The sequence below is a fragment of the Apis florea genome, unplaced genomic scaffold (genome assembly GCF_048593485.1).
Source record: "Apis florea isolate Af1SG1 unplaced genomic scaffold, ASM4859348v1 contig_3794_pilon, whole genome shotgun sequence".
NCBI classification, from domain to species: domain Eukaryota; kingdom Metazoa; phylum Arthropoda; class Insecta; order Hymenoptera; family Apidae; genus Apis; species Apis florea.
This window is the reverse complement of record NW_028256857.1, coordinates 1,087,872-1,111,604: the sequence shown is the minus strand read 5'-3', so window position 1 is coordinate 1,111,604 and position 23,733 is coordinate 1,087,872. Positions and strand designations below refer to the sequence as shown.

At 22.0% G+C, this 23,733-nt stretch overlaps 1 protein-coding gene across 5 annotated transcripts in view; it reads right to left on the bottom strand.

Moving 5' to 3' along the window:
* Window positions 1–23,733, bottom strand: part of step (cytohesin steppke) — a 150,051-nt gene that overhangs the window by 5,920 nt on the left and 120,398 nt on the right. For all 5 annotated transcript variants that reach the window (XM_086915806.1, XM_086915808.1, XM_086915809.1 and 2 more), the window contains 2 exons: window positions 13,679–14,284; window positions 3,108–3,219 (listed from right to left, as the gene is read on the bottom strand). In XM_086915806.1, the coding sequence (XP_086771932.1) occupies window positions 3,108–3,219; window positions 13,679–14,284 (718 nt within the window). The remainder of the gene's footprint in view (window positions 1–3,107; window positions 3,220–13,678; window positions 14,285–23,733) is intronic.

Genomic DNA, 23,733 nt, shown 5'->3' with positions numbered 1-23,733 from the left:
ATGTGAATCAAATTTTCTTTTCTTTTTCCATATATTTGAAGTCTTTCTGCGAAGTTAAAAAAAAGTTTTATATTTTAGAAATAAAATTTTAAAGATACTAGTTCACAAATTGAGAATTTAATTTAAGAATAGATTCCAAAAAGAATTTTAATTTTAAGAGTATATAATTTAATGTTAATCCAAACCTAACTATTGTTTTACATTTAAAGAACAAAATTAAAACAATCCTCATACATTATAAACATAAAATTTAACTTTAAGAAATAAAAATTTAATTAACAATTAATATCTTCTTTTTTTCTGAATGCATGAAAGATACATGAAAGATTAGAAATCTACATTTCTATCAATGAATCAGGATATTACATGTAAAGATATTTTTTACAGATGATATATCTTGTCTATAGTCAATCTTGTGTAATCACCAATTCATCTATTAGACATATGAGTCAATAATATGTATTTTTAAGAATGCATGATTTGGATTTTATGCATTCCTAAGTTTAAACTGACTTTTAGTTAATATATTCACTAAATTTTATGAAACTATATAATAATTTTAATATTTTTATGTCCGAAGAATTAAAAAAAATCAATGCGAGGTTTTGAAAATTTTTGAGAATTGATGGGAATATCAATCAATATTAAATGAACATTATATTTACATATTTTTTATTAAGTTTATTAATTCAATTTATAATCTTCTATAAAAATATGTTAATCTATTCATATAAAGAAATTATTAAATTTAATATTTTAATTTTATAAAATTTATCGTAAAAGAGTCAGAAAATGCTGAAGCAATATATTTTTGCTTACATTTTTCTCATATGATAACATATTATTAAAGGAAACGAAATAAAGACTACATTGAGTAATGACAATTAAGATTTAATATTTTTAAAAAATGTTGCGAAAAGAAAAAATAATAATATGATGAAAAAAAATTGTATTTTCGTAATGTTTATTTCATGAAAAGTATGACTAAAATATCAAGATTACTTTTTTTTTGTTATTTTTAATTAATTAAAATGAATTGAAATATATACGAATTCTATTTTAATTAATTTCTATTTTAATTTGCTAATAATTTTAAATATTTCAGATATTTCATTATTTAGATAAAATAGATATTTTGGTTTTGTTTAGTTTGATTTAATTTCGTTGAAATACGAATAAATTATTAATAGAAAATTATTTTACATGTGAAAATAAATAAAAAAAAAACGTAAGATATAATTTTTTCATTTATAATAAAAAGTTTTTCAAAAATACCAAATATTAAATTTGGAAATTCATCGAATAAGAAAATACAAACAATAGTTTTCCTTACGTGTTCCTTGTTATTCATATAACATTCATATAAATTTTATAAACACCAAATTAATATTTTTCTTAATAATAAGTTAATAATTATATTTGACAATTAAACTTAATATTTTTTTAATATTATTATTTAATTATTAAATTTATATATTAATATGCTGCATTGATTATTATATTCAAAAATATATGATTCCATTTAAAAAAACAAAAGTTATTTTCATCTAACCTCTATGCATTAATTTACAGAAAAACTATAATGCATAATGTATTCTTATACTAAAAAACTTTATAATAAAAAATATTTTTTTCATAATATTCTTTTTTTAAAAAATATTTCATTATATTTAAATAAAATAGCTGTATATTTACACAAATTTTTAAATTTAATTTTTTCAAAAATGATGGTTCGAATGAAAAAATTATTCTTTCTTTTCAACTTTTGTACAGATAAAAACATTCTCTATCTAAGTTCATATCACACGTCTTATCCTATATAAAATTTTTATTAATTCTCAATATAAATGAAATTTTATTCTACATTTTTTGCAAGTATTTTATCACGTAGAATCATTTCTTTTTTTCTGTACTATAATAAAAGTATAATTTGTAATTTTTTACAACTTTGAACGCGTTTCACTGCAACTCGAATGCAAAATGTCACAAGTTGCATCTTAGATCACTGCCAGTATCTTTGGAATGCTTGGACATAATGCTGAAAATATTCAAGTCATCCGAGGCGTTTAACCTCCGATCCCAGACAATTTGGGAAACGCTGTTTCAGGATGTTCTCACTCGTCCTTGCGTAACCCTTTATAGCGTCAACTTATCGTTTCATCTGTTTCCGATTTTATATAAAGAATAAGCTGTTCCATTATGAATCTTTGATCTTTAGTCTTGGTTTAATGTTAACGATCAGCTCTTCGAACGGATAGATCGTTTTATCTGTCACGTAAGTCATCGAGTACCCGCATCATCGGCGGAAACGATCCGGACTGCTTTATACGCCATGGGTGGCGCGAATATCGTGGGATCATGGACAATAGAGAACTCGTTAGAGCAAAGAACGATGGAAGTTCAAGTGATACGTTACGTGTAGATATAAAAGAATAGGGAATTATTAGAATCAAATAAAATAAAAAATGAAATTTCAATCATTTAGCGAATGAAAAATTCATTGAACTGTGATTTTTTTTTCTTTTTAAGAATTTTTCAAAATAAAGGAATATGTTTTATATAACATCAATCAGTACAGGTTATTACTTTTACATTTTTAAAAACTACAAGCTCTACATAAATAAAAAGACGGACAAGCCTACTAGAAAGAAAAGAAATGAATTATTTCCATATACTCATATTTTAACATTCCTTATTTTTTATAAGAATCATTTTTTATTAGAGGAAAATTACTATTAAACTATTCAATTATTTTCCACAACTTTTTTCTACTTGATTTTTTTCTACTCTATTGAAGAAAAAAAAATTGGAAAAAAAGCTTTCTCTTCATTGCAAAAGAATATTGATAAAATTTGGTTAAATGATATGTATATACGCTATAAAGAGTTAACATCCTCATGCACTCGTGAAATCTTTCTGAAAAAAAGATCTCATGCAGGCCAGGGCTTACATTCGCAACATTGTTCGATCAATCGCGGCTCGAGCAGCATTCTTTCATTCTCTTTCAGCCACGCAAAAGAGATTTTCACATTTCAGATCATACCAGGTCAAGAGGAAGAGAGAAACGTTGGTAGAATTGTACATTAGATAATCTACGAAAAAATTACCTTGCTTCCAGAGCCAACCTTCCTTGTCTGGATTGAAGAATGTATGCATTAAATCATTTCCATCGTCTTCCGGTATCTTGAACGGTTCTGTCTTTATACTTTCGTATAAACTCTAAAAAAAAGCCAACGATTAAAACTCATGATTTTTAAAAATGTTTTTTTTATTAATATTTTCTTTTATTATATTTAGATTAATATTGTAAATATATTGTAGTTAATAAAATTAATAAAATAAACATAAAAAGAGAGAACATCTTGGAATTTGCTCAAAACAATATTATTTTAATAAATATACAGGATGATCCAAAAATATGGGAACATCCATTAATAAGAGATTTATGAGATAATTTCAAGCAACATTTTTTTTTTTTTGTAAAAATTTTCATTATGGTTTTTTTAACGAATTATTAAAAAAAACCATTGGCCAATCACGAAATGTGTAGTTTATTTGAACTGCAACGGTAGTGTTGGCCGTGACGTCGATCAAATACGAATAAATCCAAACAATGTAGTCGACGAAGAAAGTGCATAAATTTTTAAAATAAATTTTTTCTTTCTTTATTAACATATAAATTTATATAAATTTACTACTAAGAGAAATCAGTTAAGAATCAGTTGAGAAAATTCGAGAAACTAATATATATTTTATAATTTAAAATAATTAAAAAAAAAAAACATTAATTTAAAATTTCTTTTTTAATGAATATTGCTTTTAAGAAAATGTAAAACAAGAGTATACCATTTCATACATAATGTATTTCATGCAATAGTTTATATAACATCAAAAAAGAAAAATATATATTTTATTTAAATTCAATTATTTTTAGGTCCTTTTATGTATAATTCTAACATATTTTTCTCATTTGAAAATTTTCTAGCAATTCTGTTCATAATAGTAAAATCAATTTATATCATAAGTACAAATAATTTATTCTTATTAACAATGAAGGATTTCTTTTGACATATATCTTTGACATATATCAATATGAATCATTTAATCTGATTCGAGATCAAATATTTCTAATAATAGTGCAATAATAGTGCAATTTTTGTATTTTTATATTTTTTTAATAAAATTTTTAAAAAATAAAATTAAAATAAAATTAAAATAATTTATAATTAATAATATAACACAATATAATTTACATTATATTTGTATATTTAAGAGATAATAAATTTTTTTATTTATTAAATAAATATAATATAAATTTTATTAAATTTATTTGATCTTATTTTAATTAAAAAAACTTTACAAATACCAAAGTTTCAAAATTTTATTTTAAAAAAATAAATATTATTACTATATCTTTTTCTCTGTTTCTGTTTGTCTATCTTTCCTTTCTCTCATTCATTTGACGAAAAACATAAACAAACTTTGAACTCCATTCATTTATCATAGTAGAAGAATCAATATTTCTGTTAGATAACTGTAAAACTATCAACCACATTTTTTGTAGTTTTTTTTTTTTTTAAATATTCAAGTAATTATTTTTTGCAGCTGTTTGCACATCAATTGTATTATTTATTTTTTATTTTATTTATACGAACTTAATTACTTTGAATGTGAAATTGTGAAAATATAAATAAAAAAAAGTTTAAAAGTTGAAAATCGAAAAATTTTATATAAAATTGAATAAAATGTGACTGCGATGAATAATCTAACAATATTTCTACAATACAATAATTTTAAGTCAAAATTAAAATTTCTTCTTGTAAATTCAAATGATCGTTTAAAAAAAATTAAAAATTAATTTTCTATTCCCATTGTAATTTTTATAATTTTTTGAATGTCTATAGAGTTGTTCTTTTAATCTTAGCTATTTTTAACGATGAAAAAGAAATGCAAGAAAAACATTGGAGAAAAATCGGGATGGTCATGTTGATGAAAATTCCAGTTTTTCTAAACATTTCTTAAAACCTTAGAAAAACATTCAGTATACATTACAGAAAATGATTTATGACATCAGGGAAACATATGTTAACATTCTTTAAAGAATCCAAACATCCATAAAATAAATAGATCGTTCATCGAAAAAAAAAACCATTTTCAAATAAACTATTTAATTCATTTTTTACAAAACTAACACATAAATGATTTATTATAGCAAAAAAAAAAAAATGACTATTCTTCGTTTAATTCACAACAAAATAAAATTAATGATACTTTAATCATTTACACTTGTATTTATATTTAAGAAGATTATCAATCAATTCGAAATTTTTTTTCATATTCGATTAAAATGAAAGCATTTTCCTGGGAATATTAACTTGTGGTTTTAATAAAGAAAAATTTGAAAAATACATAAATTATTGTTAGATTATTGGAGGTACTCAAACTATTGAAAATAAAAGCCAGATTACCCGAGTAGAGTTTCACAAGCTCTGTTCTTATATATCTCTTTATATTTTTTTATATTTTGTTTTTTATTTTTATTTTTCTTTTTTTAAGATTTTTTATAAATCTTTTTTTTATAAATAAATGATCTCGAAAATAAAATCAATTAGCCAAAACAAAAGAAGAAAAATCTTTTATTATTTTTTTATTTATTTATTTTATTTTATACATACACACACATTTAAGCAGAAACTAAAACAAAACAATGTAACAAGAATTGTAATAGAATATAATACTAATCTAAATAAATGTATAATAAAATATAGCGATATACGAATGCAAAGAATTAATATTAATGTGTCCCATAAGTTTCTTTCTTTTCTTTTAATACGAAATGAATACACGATATTTATTGTTTAAGATTGATTTATTGCGTTATATATTAATTGTTCTATCATCTTTTTTCATCTCTTAGGAAGCCTCATTATTTCCTCTTTCCAAAATTGTTGGAGTTTACTTATAAAATATTCCTCAAAGTTTTTATTTCGCTTACGGATTGGAACCATTTATCATAGAGAGAATTTTTTTAATGATAGGAACAAGTAATAGTCGGATAAAACAAGATCTGGGGAGTACGGAGGATACGGTAGAATGAAACTGCTTTTCTCTTACATCAATAGTCAATGCAATATGCGATTTTGCATTATCGTGATGAAAAACGACGCCTCATCGGTTCGCCAATTCTGGTCGTTTTTCGGCTATGCAGGCTTTTGATTTATCAAGCTGATTGTATTTGACAGAATTAATAATTTCATCTTGAGAAAGGAACTCATCTTGAGGAAGTAGACTACACTTTTGTAGTCTGGGCCCACCAAATGAACAAAAGAACTTTCTTCAGTTAAAATCCAGACTTTGCGACAGTTGAAAATCTATTATCCTTAGACCAAATACGTTTTCAATGCACATTTTGATACAAAATCCAAGTCCCGTCTCCAGTGACAAGTCTCTTTAAGAAATAATTTCTGTCCTTGGAGAAGCAAATCGCACGTAGAGACGTGATTCATAAAGCCGGAATCTGTCAATAGTTATGTCATCCAAACTTCCCATAGATTGACATATCCCATTTTGATCAGGTGATTATGTACCGTTGTCCTGGAAATATTAGTGGTATCCAGTATCTCGGACATATTATATCACGGATTTTCAACGAGCATGGCCTTGATAAAGTCCGTATCCGTCGTTGCTGGACGGTCCCTGCGATCTTTCAAGTCAAAATTGTCAGCTCTAAATTTCTTATACCAATTACGGATAATTGTAATAATCATAGCAACATTCCAGTAAACGGTACAAATCTTCAGTATCATTTGTATTATTACCTTTTTTAAAGCAATGAAGCATAACATATCGCAAATGCTTCCTTTGGCTATTCATAATGTAAAAAAAAATTTTAAAAGAGACTGTGCCATCAACAAAATGTATTTTAAAAGAGCTCTGGGACGATTGAAACCGATACCATAAACAGCTAAAAAATAAATAAGTCTGTATGTTTATATAAAAATAGCCAATTAAAATTATTCCTAGTCCGAAAGAAACTTATGGAATATCCTAATATATTATATTAATATTATATAGAGGATAGAAATAAGAATATGAAATATTTAGGTTATGATTTATAAAAAAAAAAAAGTGAAATCTTTGACAATAAATAAAACTTTAAGTAAAAATGAAGATTTTCACAAATACTATTTTTTCTTAAATGTCAATAAATATTTTTTATTTTTGTCGCGATAGAAAATTTTTGCATTTGTATATTTAAATGATATTTATTTATTTTGGTTTATTTTTTTCTTATTTCATTTTATGATTTTCAAAAAAAAGATAAATTATTTCATAATTTTAATTTTAAAATAATTATTAGAGATTTAAAGCAATTTTTGATTATAATATTATATTTGATTATAATATATAAGAAAATTGTTATAGTCAATCTGTCAAATGACTATAATTCTAATATTGTTATATTCTAATATTGCAAAAAAAGAAAAATCGCAAATTACTATTATGTTATTGGACGCAACAAATAAGTCGAAATTCTTATCATTTTGAACAAGATTTTTTAAAAATACATATATATTATAAATGAAATTTTTAATATATTATATATATATATATATATGAGAGAGAGAGAGAGAGAGAGAGAGAGAGAGAGAGAGAGAGAGAGAGAGAGAGAGAGAGAGAGAGAGAGAGAGAGAGAGAGAGAGAGAGAGAGAGAGAGAGAGAGAGAGAGAGAGAGAGAGAGAGAGCAGCTATTTTAGGCGAGAATAAAATAATATTTTATTTTAATAATTATGATTATATAAAAAAATATGAAAGTATGATATTGTATTGATATTGTGTTGAAAAAAATTTTTGTTTTCTAGAAAATTTATAAATTTAAAAGTAATATAAATTTTTTATTGAACATTTATTTTGAAAATAATATAAGAAAACTTTTGTAAAAACGAAAAATTATTATAAAAATTTACATATTTTAATATAAAAGTTCTATTTATAAATAATTTAAAATTTAAAATATAAATCTTAAAATATTCATTTATGTTAATTAATTGAAATTTTATTAATAAATAGAATTGGATTATTTATTTTGAAAATGACGTAAATCTATTTTTTATAGCAAAATCCATTCACTTTATATTCGAATAGTTGAAGCAGTAATAAATAAATTATATCTGGTAATTTGATTGTTAAATTGTGATTCAGTAATATATTGAACATTATTTATTAAATTATTATTATTATTATAATTAAATGTAATTATTATTTATATCAACATATGAATAAACATAACATGAATATTTCTATACATATATTATTTTCAAAATAAATATATATAATAATATTTATATAATAAATATGTATAAATTTGTCTTTCTAAGTAGATAATAGTAAGATGAGATGAGGTGAAACGAGGTGAGGCACATCGCGCCACTTTGCATAAATCTATCATTAAATCATTGCAACGGACTTCCCCGTTAGCCATTGCATTAATTCTAATAATCACGATCCGCTTGTTACAAGGCGACTTATAAAACGCGCCAATTGCTTTATATCCTGGCCACGGATTGCGCAGATGGTGACACGCATATATCACCACTATCGCCATTTATACGAATAATCCGTTATTACACACTATTGTGTTATTTATTGTATTTGTTAAGACTCATTTATCTTCTCAAATCTATGTGAAACATAAGTCTTACGAAATTTTTACACTAGTTTCTATTGCTATTATATATTATTTATATATTTATGAATATGTATATGATATATATTATGTATAATTTAGATATTAATTGAATATAGAACTCCCATTATCTGAAATGTGATAAGATGCTGTACAATTCGAATAATAAAATATTCGATTAATAAAACATTTTTTTAAATATTAGTATATTCGAATAATGAATGTTCTATTATAATTTATTCTTAAAATGAAAAATTTAGAGACGCTAATTATTCAGGAGGTAAGTTTTCATTCTTTAAAAATGTAATCATAATAATCTGTATGGATTAGTTTCAATTTTCTATTGATAAAGTTATTTAAAAAAAATATCTAAAAAAATGAATAAAAAAAATATTTCAAATTTATATATATGTATACATATATATATATATATATATATATATATATATATATATATATATATATATATATATATATAGAATATAGTCAAATAACTGTGGAGCATGATTCAAAAAAAAAAAAAAAATATAGATTAAAATTTTTCCATCGTAAATTGGTTTTTAATACCAATATATGCAAATATATACATTGAAGTTTTATTATTATAAAAGATGTCATCCAATGATACAAGCTACAAAAAGGTCTATATGAAGAGAAAAAAAAAAAAAAGAATAATGTTTTTCTCATTTAAGTTTTGTTTCTGAATAAATTGATGTTGAAAAGTCGTATATTTTTAATGAAATGAATATACGCTTTTATATCTTATTTATATTTATCTAAAAATATGATTGTGCTTTTTTAATTATCATTTCGATTTCTAATTAGATTTCTAATTAGATATTAAGGAATTATTAAAATAAAATCATATCTCGATCAAAAATTTTGAAAATTGATATTATTGAAAATATCTTTTTTTTTCTTTTTTGGCAATATAATTGAATTCTATGTAAAAACTTTTATGAACATTTTCCAAGATGTTTTTTTTTTTTTAACAAAGAATGCAGATAATATTTTTATTGGAAATACTTAAAATGTCTTCATAATAAGCGATTTAATAAGATTTTATAAATAAATCCATGATCGACGGAATGACGTTAAATTAGAAAGTTAGTAATGTTGTATTTCCACGACTGATCCAAATCGAATTCAACTAACATTATATAGAAGTAAGTTTTCTTATACTAATTCTGGAATTTTGTTTTAAAATTGGAAAATTTGATCCTATACATTTTTTTTAAGTGATGGAAAACAGCCGTCGCGTCGTATTTCAAATGATGTATATTCTGCAAATGTTCGCTCGACTCTTTAAATCATCTATTCACTCAATGTTTTTTGTAATAATTAACTATAAATATGTTGCCGATCTAGGCGAGTATTATATCAATATGTTCTTTGTTACTATATATTAACAAAACATCAAGTTTAAAATAACAAATCTTGCATCGATGAAATTCATGTATTGTATGCAGATGCAATAAAAACTAGTTTATAGTATAATCTATTATAATATTTATTATATATTATATCTAAATTAGTTTTTAGCATAATCAAGTATATATAAATTCAACAAATCTTTAATATCTCGAATTATTTGATTTATTCGAAATCTTAACAAAAAAAAAAAACATTATTCTGTTTTTTCTCTATTTTTATATTTTTATATTTTTTTGTATAAATTCATCTTGCAGTTTGTACTTTACGAAATTGATATATAACGTAATAATACAAAACTCAATTTATTTTTGGTATCTAAGAATAAATGAAAAATAGAATGTTTATTGCGTTCTAATGTAATTATACGAAAAAAAAAAAATATGTAATTCGCATGTAAATATTAAATATAATAATATATTTATATAAAATATCTAAAAATACAAATCAAATATTTTATAATTATAAATAGTATATTATAATTTGTTTAAGAAATATTTGTTTTTTATTAAATTATTATTAAATATATATTTTAACTTATTTCAAATTTTTCGCTGTTTCTCTTAACGAAGTACTAATTTATTATTTTCAAAGAATTTATATTCGATTTCTCTAAAATTATTATTCTAAAATATTAATGTTGCATTTTTCAATCCATTATCCGTATTAAGATAATTTCCAATCATATTTAAAAAAAAAATTATATGACAATATGTTTGGATTAATGTCTTTCAATCTTTTTGGATCCGTTATATAATTTCAATGAAACTAGTAAGATTTTTGATATATAAGATTACATTTTTTTTTTATTTATTTATTTTATATTTATTTGATATAACATTTTTTGATACTAGTAAAACTTTAATAAAAAAGATAATATGGTATAATACGGTATAATACGGTAAAAAAAAAAAAAAAAATAGATAATCCTATAAATATATAAAAATAAATAAATTAAAAAAAAAAAGATAAAATTTTTTTATTTAAAGTTTCGTTTTCGTATATTTTATTAAATTAAGTTGGAAAATTTTGAAATACAAATCAAATTAACAAATACAAATGAATTATTAATAATATGTTATTTTTCATTCTATATGTTCTATTTTTAATTGTTTTAAAAAAGTTTAAGCGATAAAATTTTATTGTATTTATTTTTTAGTTATTTTCACTTGCATTTGACAAATTTTCAAACTTGGTTAATCGAAAATGAAGTCTCAAATAAAAAAATTTTATTCTTCCTTTTCGATTTATTTTTTCATAAGAAATCACCTTCTGCTGATTATACGAATAACTATAATGGTATGTACATTTTATATGATGAGATTATATATGAGATATTTCTATATGATGAGATTTGTGTCATCATGGGTCATTAGCCATAAGACATATCTCAAAACTAGCAAAATCATTTGGAATTATTTTAAATCTCTATATATCAATTATTTTGAATCTAATTGCTACAGGAATGGATTCGAAGCGAGATAGGAGAATCTACGTATTATAATATCTATTCATTATTAATATAATATATGATTTTTCAAGTAAAATGATTCTCTAATATTTTTCAAATAAAAAAAATTGCTATTAGTATAAAAATTTATATAAAGGAGAAAGGAATAGTATGAAAAAAAAGTGATCAAAAAATTAGTTCATTATGAAAAATATTTATTCAAATATTATTATTGAAAGTATTAAAAATTTAAAAGATTCATTAAATTTTTTTAACATTTTAATATTTTATTTTCTCGTTTTGTGAAACAAATTGATTATTTTTCTTTTTAATATATTATTTATATAAGAAAGTGACTATTTGTTTGAGAAATAGCAAAAAGAAATCGATTCCAAAGAAAATTACTTCATCAAAATCGAGTTTATTAGTGATAGATTTACTCATAAATAAAGAAGTAGTATCTCTAGAGAAGTTTTATAGAAAGAATATATTCGAATAATATCTTTGAAAGGTCAATTTTATAGGTCAAAAGTTGATAAACGAAAATATCGATAAAGGTTTATTTATTGTATTATAAAAAAATTAAATTAAATAAACAAAGCAGAAACAGAATGCGAACAATAATATATAAGAGAGATAGAATAATTTCATTCTATTTTCATGTCCTTGTTTCATGTAGTGCAAAATTCAATTGCTTATAATTTAATAAATAAGCAACTAACATTTTTTTTTATATCAATTTTTGTTTATTTTGTTTATAATCAATTCTTTTCCATAAATTTTATAAATTTATATTTAATATTAATAACGATTTATTAATATATTAATAATAATTAATTTTTATGCTATATAATTAAAAATTCGGTATCTTTGTTTTTGAAAAAAATGAGTATTAGAAACTATTACTTAAAATTTGAAGTAAAATGAATAAAAATTAACTGAATTATCTTGATCTTGATATAAAGCTCTAAAAATTTATTACGTCTCAGATGGCTAAATTTCGTGAAGGCTAAATTTTCTACTGATTTCATAGATATCATTTCTCCCACATTAATAAATACAACTTAAAAAAAAACTAAATATGAGCAAATTTATCAAGAATTTATACATAAAATATTATATCACAGATACGAAGGTTTTATTTAATATAATTATCACGTGCATATTTATGTTGATAAATTGCAAATAATAAACCATACTTTTTTATTGATACAATGAATTAATCCTTTCGATCAAAAAATTTTTTTTTATTCAATTTTTTTTTCTTTATTCTTTTTCTATTGAAATTTCCATTAAATAGAAACTTTGATATAATTTTATTGATATAATTTTTCTTCATTTATTTATGAATTTCATATCTTTTAATTCACTTAATAATATAAACGAATTAAATTTTATTTGTTTATAAATTATTTTCTTAATTCATTTAAATTAATTTCTTCTTTCATATTATTAAATTATATTATAAATATGGATAATTTTTTTACAAGAAAAAATTTTTTTGAGAATTTGAAATCATCTTTGTGTGTAAAGTTAAATGAAGTAAGGTGAAGTCTTTAAAGTTTAAAGTTTTAGCATTTTTTTAAAAAGATACTCTATATATAATTTATTAGTTCTATCAGATCACATTTACAAAGTTTAATTACAAATAAAAGATAAAAAAATAAAAATTTTTTATTTATAACAAAAATAAGTGTATATATGAAATAATTTTTTTATCACTTCAAGAAGATGAAAGTGCTCAAAGTTTCAATGATTTTTTTAATTTTTTTAAATATAACTATTACGTTATATAAAATAAAATTTTTCAAATAAAAAATGTCTATTATTCTATTCTATTATATTATATTATAAAAAAAATTCCGAGTAAAATTGTATTAAAAAAAAAAAAAAATTTTAGATTTTTTATTTTTTTCTTTTAAAAAGATTTCGATAAAAAACTCCATATATAATCTCTTTACATATGTACAAACTTTCATTAAAAATGTTTTCAGAATTTTTCTTTAGATAAATTTTCTTAAAATAATATAACATAATGGAGTGGTAATATAATGAAGATTTTTTTCGATTATATATGTATACATCAAGCAAGAACAAGTAAAAAAACTCACCACAAGAAGTTCTCGAGGCAAGTCGCCGCCATTGTTAATTCCACGGTTCATGGATATGAACTGTTCCACGCTAGGTTTATCCTTGACGCTCGGATTGTGCAAGGACGTGTTCAACATGATGATAGCGAAACTGAGCACGTAACAGGTGTCCGTATTCGTAAATATATTCGGATTCAACTGGCAGTACCTCTGCGCGAAGCACTCCATCATCCTATCGATCTTTTGCGCCTCGCCGGGCAATCGAAACGACCAAAGGAACTGTCGAAGGGCTTGCACGAGGATCAAATCGGTGAAATCATGCAATTCGACGAATGCCCTCAACACCCTCTCATTGAAGTCGTGCCTTTCGCCAAGATAATCGCCGATCGCTGTTTTGTTAAGACCTTCGCCCTTGTAAAGGAACTGGGCGACGTCCTCGGGCGTCGGCGCTAGCAGATTGTGCTCGATCAGGTACTCGATGCCCTTCTTAGGGTCCATGTTGAACTTCTTACGGCCGATCGACGTCTGCTTAGCCTTATTCGATGGCTTGGTCTCATCGGCAGCGAGACCACCGCCCTCCATCGCCTCCATTTCAGCCACCACTTCACCCAGCTCATCTTTCAGTTGCTGCAACAGAAACGAACGGGTCAACAAAACTGCATGAAAATGGCTTCCACGTTCTGTTCGATATCTCGAATTGGGGAAGGGTACCCTTGATTCTTCTCGAATTGAACGATCTAATTAACGCGATTTGCCCTCTCTCGGAGGGTGAATTTGAACGTATTGTTTCGAGGTTCTAAGGTTACTAAGCGGATCGAAGATTTAAACGGGGCTGTTGTTTTAAGCTTAATCCGATTAATTTATAAAATCGGATAACTGAATTTTAAGAAACAAAATTATATATATGTTTAGATTTATATTTCTATTTGTATTTTTGTTGAAATTTTTATTGTATTTTTTAATAGTTAGAATTAATTTAAGAATAGAATTTAGAATGTTATTTATTATATAATTTTACATTATTATATATCTGTAAAATGAGAGGAAATTTAGATTAGATTTAAACTTATTTCAAGGTCTAAAAATTTTTTAAAATCTTAAAAATGTTGAAAAGTTTTAGTTTCGAAACTCTTGAGCATTATTATTTTGTTTTACTTGCATTACTTATTACTTGTTTTTAAAGATTGACAAATTGGTTATCTAACTTCGATTCGAAAACAAGAATGAAAAGTAGATAATATGAATGAATAATGAAATAGGATAATATGATTCTCTAAAATTTCGAATTGATTAAGATTTTCAAAATTTTCAATAATATCAAAAATTTTTATATTTTGAAAAATTAAATTTGAAGTGAATTTGTATTATATGTAATACAATATTCATTCGAAACGATTTCAAATTTTATTACTAATAACAATACTCGATAAATAGAGAAAAATATATTGATTCTAAAATATACTAGTATCTATACTAGAAATATATTAGTTAAAAAATTAAAAAAGAACATATATTAAATATTTAGTAGTTATATAGTAAAATTACTATATGATTTACTTTCTTATTACTTTCTATAATTATAACTATTTAGATAGGTAATTATATTTAAATATATATTATTAATTTTCTTATTTAAGATATCAATTATTTGAATTATTTATATAAAATATTATAATATTTGAATTGAAATATTTGAATTATTTATATAAAATAAAACTCTTGGCTTATTCGTTAGTATGATATATTATAATACTATCAAATTGAAAACAATCAATTTTTAAATTTTAATTATTAATTTATTTATTATTATAATTAAAAATCTAAAATATTTTTTTTCATTGTGATACTCGATTTGTTGTAATTTATTTATATCTCTAAAAAGCTTAAAGAACATTCATCAAATAGAATTTCAGAAATTTACTTTTGCCTGCTACTAAATAAAAATTATATATTTACTATGTGCATAAAATATATTTTAAATTACTAAGAAACAATTAATTTACAAATAAATTTAATACTTTTAATTTTTTAAACAATAATTTTTACTATATTTTTTATGAAATATCTTTTGATAAATATAACTTCATTTTATAATAATAAGTAAACAGTGCATCGAATTCAACACGATCATTTTGACTTTTTATTCAAGTCCATTTAATGACAAATATCCAATTTTATCTCTTTGCGATATATCTATACGATTTATAATTAACCAGTTTTTATTACTAATAATTCATTAACGAAGCCGAAACGAAAATTTTCACAAAAAAAAAAAAAAAAAAAATAGAAATCATATCTATTGACTTTTGGTACATCTCATATTTTTCTGTATTCATTTCTCTCATGTTTGATATCAATAAATATAATACATATGATTTTGAGATTTAATTTTTTTCAATTCTTTTTGATTGCTAAATATTCAATTCAATATCGATTTGAATAATTTTGATATTCGACTTTTACATCAGGATATAGCTTGATATTATAATATTACAATATTATAAATACTTGGATATTATGCTTGAAAATTACGAGAAAGATTAATATCATATCTATTATTAATAAAAATTCTATTATTATTTTATTATTTTACATAAAAAAATATTAAAAAATTTTGCAGAATTAATCGGTCTTTTATGATAAAAAATCATTTTCTTTGGCAACTTTCCTCTCACATTTACTTCCATCATTCTCCTTCACCTTCGTTTCTTTATAAGAATTTTCTGCTCGGTTGTACTTCCTATGCTTAAAGAAAGTCCTTCACCTCGCGTGCTCTCGTCTTTCCGATCTAGATAAGTGAAGAACTTTTCAAGGGTGAATACCAAGGAGGGAAACGTTATGAATGTCACATTGAATGTAGAGTGTAGAGTTTAGGCGTTTAAAAAACACGATGAGTTTCGTATTTCAGGATTAGCGATTATTATTGAATAGATTTGCAAAAATTTCATAGTAACATTAAGAATATCATCCTACAATAATTATAGAATTTCGAATTATATTTTTTAAATATTTCTCCTGATAGTTATTTTTTTATACAATCTTTGTCAATCGTAAATGCATTCATTATACGCAGTTAATGTCTGTCGATTAAATTCCTCCTTATCGATATAAATAATTTTTAATAATGCTCTTGTAATAAACTATAAAGAGCATCATTTTCACTTTTTTCTACGTCGAAGATTAGCTATTTTCAAATTATTTACAATAATTATATAAAATTGCAATAATTATAATTAAATATTGGAATTATATCATTGAATTTTGCCTATTTGTGATAGTTTCCTTTGAATCTGCGGAATAGAAAAATAAAACATAAAACCGAAATTAATAACCTAAATTAATATAATAACCTAATGATAGCCATATCAATTTTACATTTAATAGTTTTTCTATATATTACATACATAGCAAGTATATTACAAAAAAAAAAAACTTAAAAATATCCCGTTCAAATTTATATGGAAATAAATTGTTGATAAATTGTTCATTCCTAATTCAAATCCTTCATTATATATTGATTATCAATCAATAAATTATTTATATAAATAATTTATAAATAGTGATTAATATATTATATAGTAATGATTAACAGATATTAACATACATATCGTCGCATGTATATATATATAGATAGAATAACATAGTATCAAAAATATTTTGTAAATAACTCAAAAAATAAATTCGTCAACTATATATACTAAAAGAAAAAATGGTATTATATTATTTTCTCAAAATGGCAATTCAATATAAATTCAATTAAATATGATATATAGTAAATAGTAAATATATTCATCAGAGAGAATTTTCTTTAGAAAATCAATTCTAGAGATTAAAACTAAGTATAGAAATTGGTATTTAAAAATTTTGCTATAAATTTATTTATTAAATTATGAACAATTAAAGTTTATCTTAGATAAAGCGAGATAAAAATAGAATAAAATAAATCTCTCTTCGTTACATCATACTGTCATTCTGTTTCATTTCATCTAAATTTAAATTGTAATTTAAATTGTAATTTAAATTTAAATTGTTTACAATTAACATTTTAGTGTATTTGCTTTTGTGTTTATTTTGAGATGTAAAATGGATTTTTCAAAAAAATTCTATATATATACATATATATTAAAACCATATACATACGTATATTAATACTGGATAACGTTAGAGATTTCAATGCATGCATGACGAAACGTATAGAAATAGTCTATCATGAAATGAATGGACATCGAATATATGCTATAAGAGTAACATTTTATAATTAGTGATAAAAATATTTCGTAACTCTAAAATTAATAGTTTTTATTAAGCTTTTTTCGTTTGTTTTAAAGTAAAATTCAAAAAAAGACATTATACACTTTTAAAATTCAACAATAATTTTTACAAAATTATATATATTATATTTTAATATATTTCAATATATTTTATAAAATAATTTTTATTTTGGATAATATAATTTCCAAAAAAATCAATAATAATTCTTAAATAATTTTATATTAATTTATAAAACGCAGATATTACAAATATATATAAACAGTTCATCAACTACTGCATGTACCAATGCGTGAATTTCCTATCAATTTTACTAGTTGTTTCATTCCACAATTTCCTTCTACGGTATTTCTTGATCTACAACCGAATTTAGAAACGTACCGCGGATTCCGTTTTTTTCATTTTCCTTTTCAAGCTATTAAACTGTTTATTTCTTGAAAGTGAACAAATGAATAATTTTACTTATTGCTTGTTAACGCTAATTAACTATTGATTTGTAATACAAAGTCTATAATAAGCAATAAATAGTATAATATAATATCTAAATATTTTAAGTATAAATGATTGTAATTAAAATAATACTATGAAAATAAATAAATAAATATTATTACATATATTTTTATTTTTCTCTTAACAAAATACAATATTAATTTTACCAAAAATATTTTTATATTTCTAATAATCGTAAAAACAAAATGTGATAACCATTATTTGATAATTCTAGTATTATATACATCTTTTTCATTGGAAAAAAATGAAAAATCGTTTAATCTAATAATTTTTACTTGATAATATAGGAAAAACAATTGAGTGGTATTTCTGTAATTAGTGTTATATAAACATTTTTTTTTGTTTAAAAATTTATATTAACGTATATATTAACGTAGTTTTTTTAATTATGAGTAATAATAATTAATTAAATAATCTAAATAAAATGTTTCCATAAAGTTCTTTTGAAAAGTGACGAATTAATTTTTTAATTAATCGATACAAATTGTTATATTTTAAATTTCTACATATAAGATAATTTGATGAATTTTGATTTTAGCAATGCGCATTTATAAAAAAAATTGAAAACTATTGGTATGATTCATCAATGATCATTGATTCAAAAAATTTTATTGATTTGATAGTTACAATATGATAGACTCAAAATTTTTGATGCTTCATTTAATACGACTAATTAAATGTGAGAAAATTTATTAAATTTTTTTAGAGATAATTAAAAAGTTATTTTTTACTATTTGTTTTATTATTTTATACTATAAATAAAATAATTCTAGAGAAATTTGAAATAAATTAAAAAAAATTATAACATTTTACAAATATTATATATTATATATTCATTTTAAAATATTAATAAATTTATAACATAAGAACAAAAAATGTAATTAATAATATAATAAAAATAAAAATAAAAAATATATTTAAAAAAAAAGATTAAAACTTTATATACTTTAAGCATTAAGATTTCCAACACATCAAAACTTAATTTTACAAATATTATTTTTTAAACATTAAACGAGTTTTTTCATTATTAGTTAAAAAATATTATTAGAAAATAATCATGTAATTTCTATCTTCTCGTTTCATTCTTCATCGCACGTTGTAAAACAATAGTATTTCGTTAACTTATTCTTTTTTACGAATAATTTTCCATTAAGAATTACTATATTCAATCAAAATTTTACTCCAACAAAAATTCCAATCAACTTTTCCCATTTATAATATTAATTGTGATTCTGATATCGCATCAAATATGTGAAAATGGACGATAAATCTTTCAAAGCAGAAAAAAAAAATTTCACACGATGCTCAAGCTTCCTAGGAATATCACAATTACGGAAATCAAGGCGGAATACAATTTTTCGCAAAGCAGAACAAGAAGACAAAAAAGGAAAAAAAGAAGTGAGAGTGCGTCCACATACATATAACGCGAACAAGCGTACATTTTCATTTGTCGAGGTGAAGAGGAAAAAATTGAAACGAGAAACGACAGAATAATATTTCCACGGTGTTGTGCGTGTGTCTCACGATTATGTTTTGACCCAGCCACGTCCCGGTACATGCCGACCTTAATCCGGGATCAGACATTTCCGGAAAAATGCTGTCATGCTTCTTAATTGCAACACCACGCCGAGGAAACTTTTGAAACACAGCAAAGCCTGTGCCGCTCAACGACGAATACAGAGAAATCGATTGATTTGGTTTTATTTGTCAGCCATAAACTGCGTTGAATCAAGTTTTTTTTTTTTTTTTTTTTTTTATTGAAATAGAAAATTGATCTTCTTTCTTTTAAACACGATATATAGACTATACATTTTTGTAAATGTAAATATATTTCTTTTATTGTAACATTGAAAACACACACATTAGAATTAAATTATTCGGTGGTGATCGATCGATTTCCGTTTCCCGCTTATTCAAAAAAGATTTATTCATTTCAATGTGAGAAGAATGGATATCGGTGCAAAGACTATTTGAAAAAATATTATAACATAAATTATAATTATCTTAAATATAAAATATAGTGTTATTATTAAACTAAATGATTGTTGTGTTATTTAGTACTTAACTAATATTTTTATTTCTTTCTCTATGAATTTTGCATATCTATAATCAAAATATCTGTTTCGACAAAATAATAATTTTTATTTAGCATGAGTTATAAATACATATTATCATATAAAATGATATCTATGAATTTTAATCTATCTTGGAATGCATTCAAATTATACACAGTGAATATTATTTAAAATTTGTAATTCAGTGAATATCACATAAAATTTGCACGATTTTTCTTATGAAACTTATGCTTGTTATTAAATGATTAAAATTCATTCGCAAGCATATAGTTTAATATTTTTTTATTTTAGAGAACAGAGAAAAGAATACGAATATGATGTAAAATAAAAATATGAAACATCAAGAATTTGACAAAAAAAAATTATATTTCAAATATCACAACAGACTAATTCTCTAAAAAATTCTTTCATAACAATTATCGTCGATAATTATTTTTATTTTATTTCACAGATTTTATATTTTGACTATAATAAAAAGATTCTATGTGTATTTATTAATATAAAGTTTATTTTAATTTTTAAAGAAACAGAAAAGATAAGATATAATAACATAATTTTAATATATTTATAATTTAATATATTTATAATAAAGATTTGAAGTTTTCTTGTTTTTAATTATAATTTTATATAAAAAAATAAACTGATAAATTGATATAAATATAATATATTTGATTAATAACTATGTAAAATTTTCCGAAAATTTCAAAAATAAATTAGACACCAATTATGATTCATTATGAATAACACCAAAAAGCGTTAATTAATTTACGCACGCGGATATTACAAATAATTATTTGTCTAATTTTAATATCTTTGATGTTATTTATTATGTTGCATCAATAAAATCTTTTTATCAATAGCTTACAAAATTTTGAAAATATTTTTATTGCAAAAATAATATTATCTTATTATATCCAAATTTGTATTAGTCTCATTTTGCTTTTAAAAAAAGTAACAGTAAAATAATTAATTAGTAATAAAATAACAATTACATAATTTAATTTTTCTATTTATTATTATTCTGCGGCTATACTATAAAAAAATAAAATGGATATCTTATATTCATTTGTATTTTCTTCTTTAATAAAAAAAAAACATAATAAAACTTTTATTAATATTCAAAAAATTTAAACAAATTATCACTGTGAATGAAATATTAATAAAAATCGTGCAGAAGAAATAATATACAAACATTTTTTTTATAAATATTGTACATGTAATTTTATGTATATATATATAATGATTAATTTTCTTCATTAATATTTTGTTAGATAACTATGTGCACTTTCAATGCAGTCAGGAATGAAATTTATTAAATTTTTGTTACAATTTAGGAATTATCTTTAATTAATGATTTTTCTTGCGAAATTTTTTCTAGATTTTCTTTATTTCTAATATTATGTAATCTTATGTTTATTCAATTTGTTGCAGATTACAATTATTTAAATTATTAATATTGTGTTCAATTACGATTATTAATATCAGAAGACTAGGAAATTTATTTAAAACTTTAGAGTATATAATATTTCTTTATTACATATAAATTATATTTAGGATTTTTGTCAACATAAAAAAATTCAGTTGTTCAAAATATCAATTTTCTCGACACTTTCACTACTTTTATATTATTTTAAATCAATTTTTAAATTGTATATAATTGTATATAAATAAAATGTTCGCATTAAAATATATATTATTATTTCTTTTTTTAAATTATATTATTAATTTCTTATCTATTTTAATGAAATGTTGTTAAAAAATTCATTTTATGTTATTATATATCATTAAGCATGTACAAACAAAAATTTAAAATAATAATAACGATTGACAAAATTTTCCAATTTATTTATATATATAAAGAAACTTCAATTTACTTTGTATAATGTGGTAAATTTTTTTTTAAAAAGAATTAAGAATGTTTACATTTACAAAAATGTATAGTCTTTTTATTTTTAATTATTTTAACTTCAACTCTTTTTAAAATTTCATTTTTATTAATAATTTTTTTTTATTATTAAACAGAACTATGAATATAATTATTTCTAAAATGGCATAACTCTCTTTAATGTTTACATTTATCGAACTTATAATAGGATATTTCAACTTTATTCTCAAATAGAGATTATCTAGATTTTCTTTATATTTTTTTTACTTACTTTAAATACTTTCGATTATGATAAATAATCATTATGGTATTCATTGATTCGTACATTTCTATAATTATTTTATTGAAACAAAATTAACATACAAATCCAAAATTTTTATAAAAAATTAATATTGAAAAGGATTTAAGTCATTTTTCAATAATGAAAAATAACAACTCGTTAATGTAAAATTATATATAAAATACAATTTAAACAATAATAAACAAAAATATAAATAATCGAGATAACAAATATAAGTGAAATTTTTGAATAATAGCTCATAATTTTTATTTACATTAAAATATTTAATATTTTAAAATAGTATAAAAGTGACTTATATTTTTACAATATAATGAAGATGTAATGATTTATATCTCAAACTTCTCAAAATTATTAATATAAAATAATTATCAATAATTCAAATAATAATCATAAATATAACAAATCCACAGACGCAAAATAATAAATTCGTTAACAGGATAGAAAAGATAACATATTCACCGGAAATAATAGAAATGGAAAAAGAAAAATTGTTGGTGATCCAGGAGCGGGAGAAATAAGGGAAGCGAAATAAATTTTCCACTTCCTTTTAGTCAGTTCGACCAAAAAGCTGTTTATTGAGGCCCACGTCCAAGGAAGTATAGTTTATTTTTAACCGGATACATTCACGACGCATTCTACGCGTTTACGAGCACGTCGACGTCCGTTTTGTCATGGGACACTTGTCGATGAAAGTATGAATCCAGTCGAAATTTCGTTATAGAAGAAACGATATAAGATGGAATTTAAACTGAAAGTTAATATCATTTTAAGCAATAATTTGCTCATTTATGAAGAACATTATTTTATATATTTATTTTAAAATATAATAAATTTAATATAAAATTAAAGAAAAAAATATATCTTGAAAATGAAAATCGAAAAATTAAAACTTTAAAATTATTGCAATAGTTAAAAAACTACTATACTATTTTTTGGATACTAAATCTTGTAGATTAAAGTTTCATATAATTTTGATTTTTTCGTTCCACTATATATATATAGCATTAATGTATAATATATACAATTTTTGCATTTG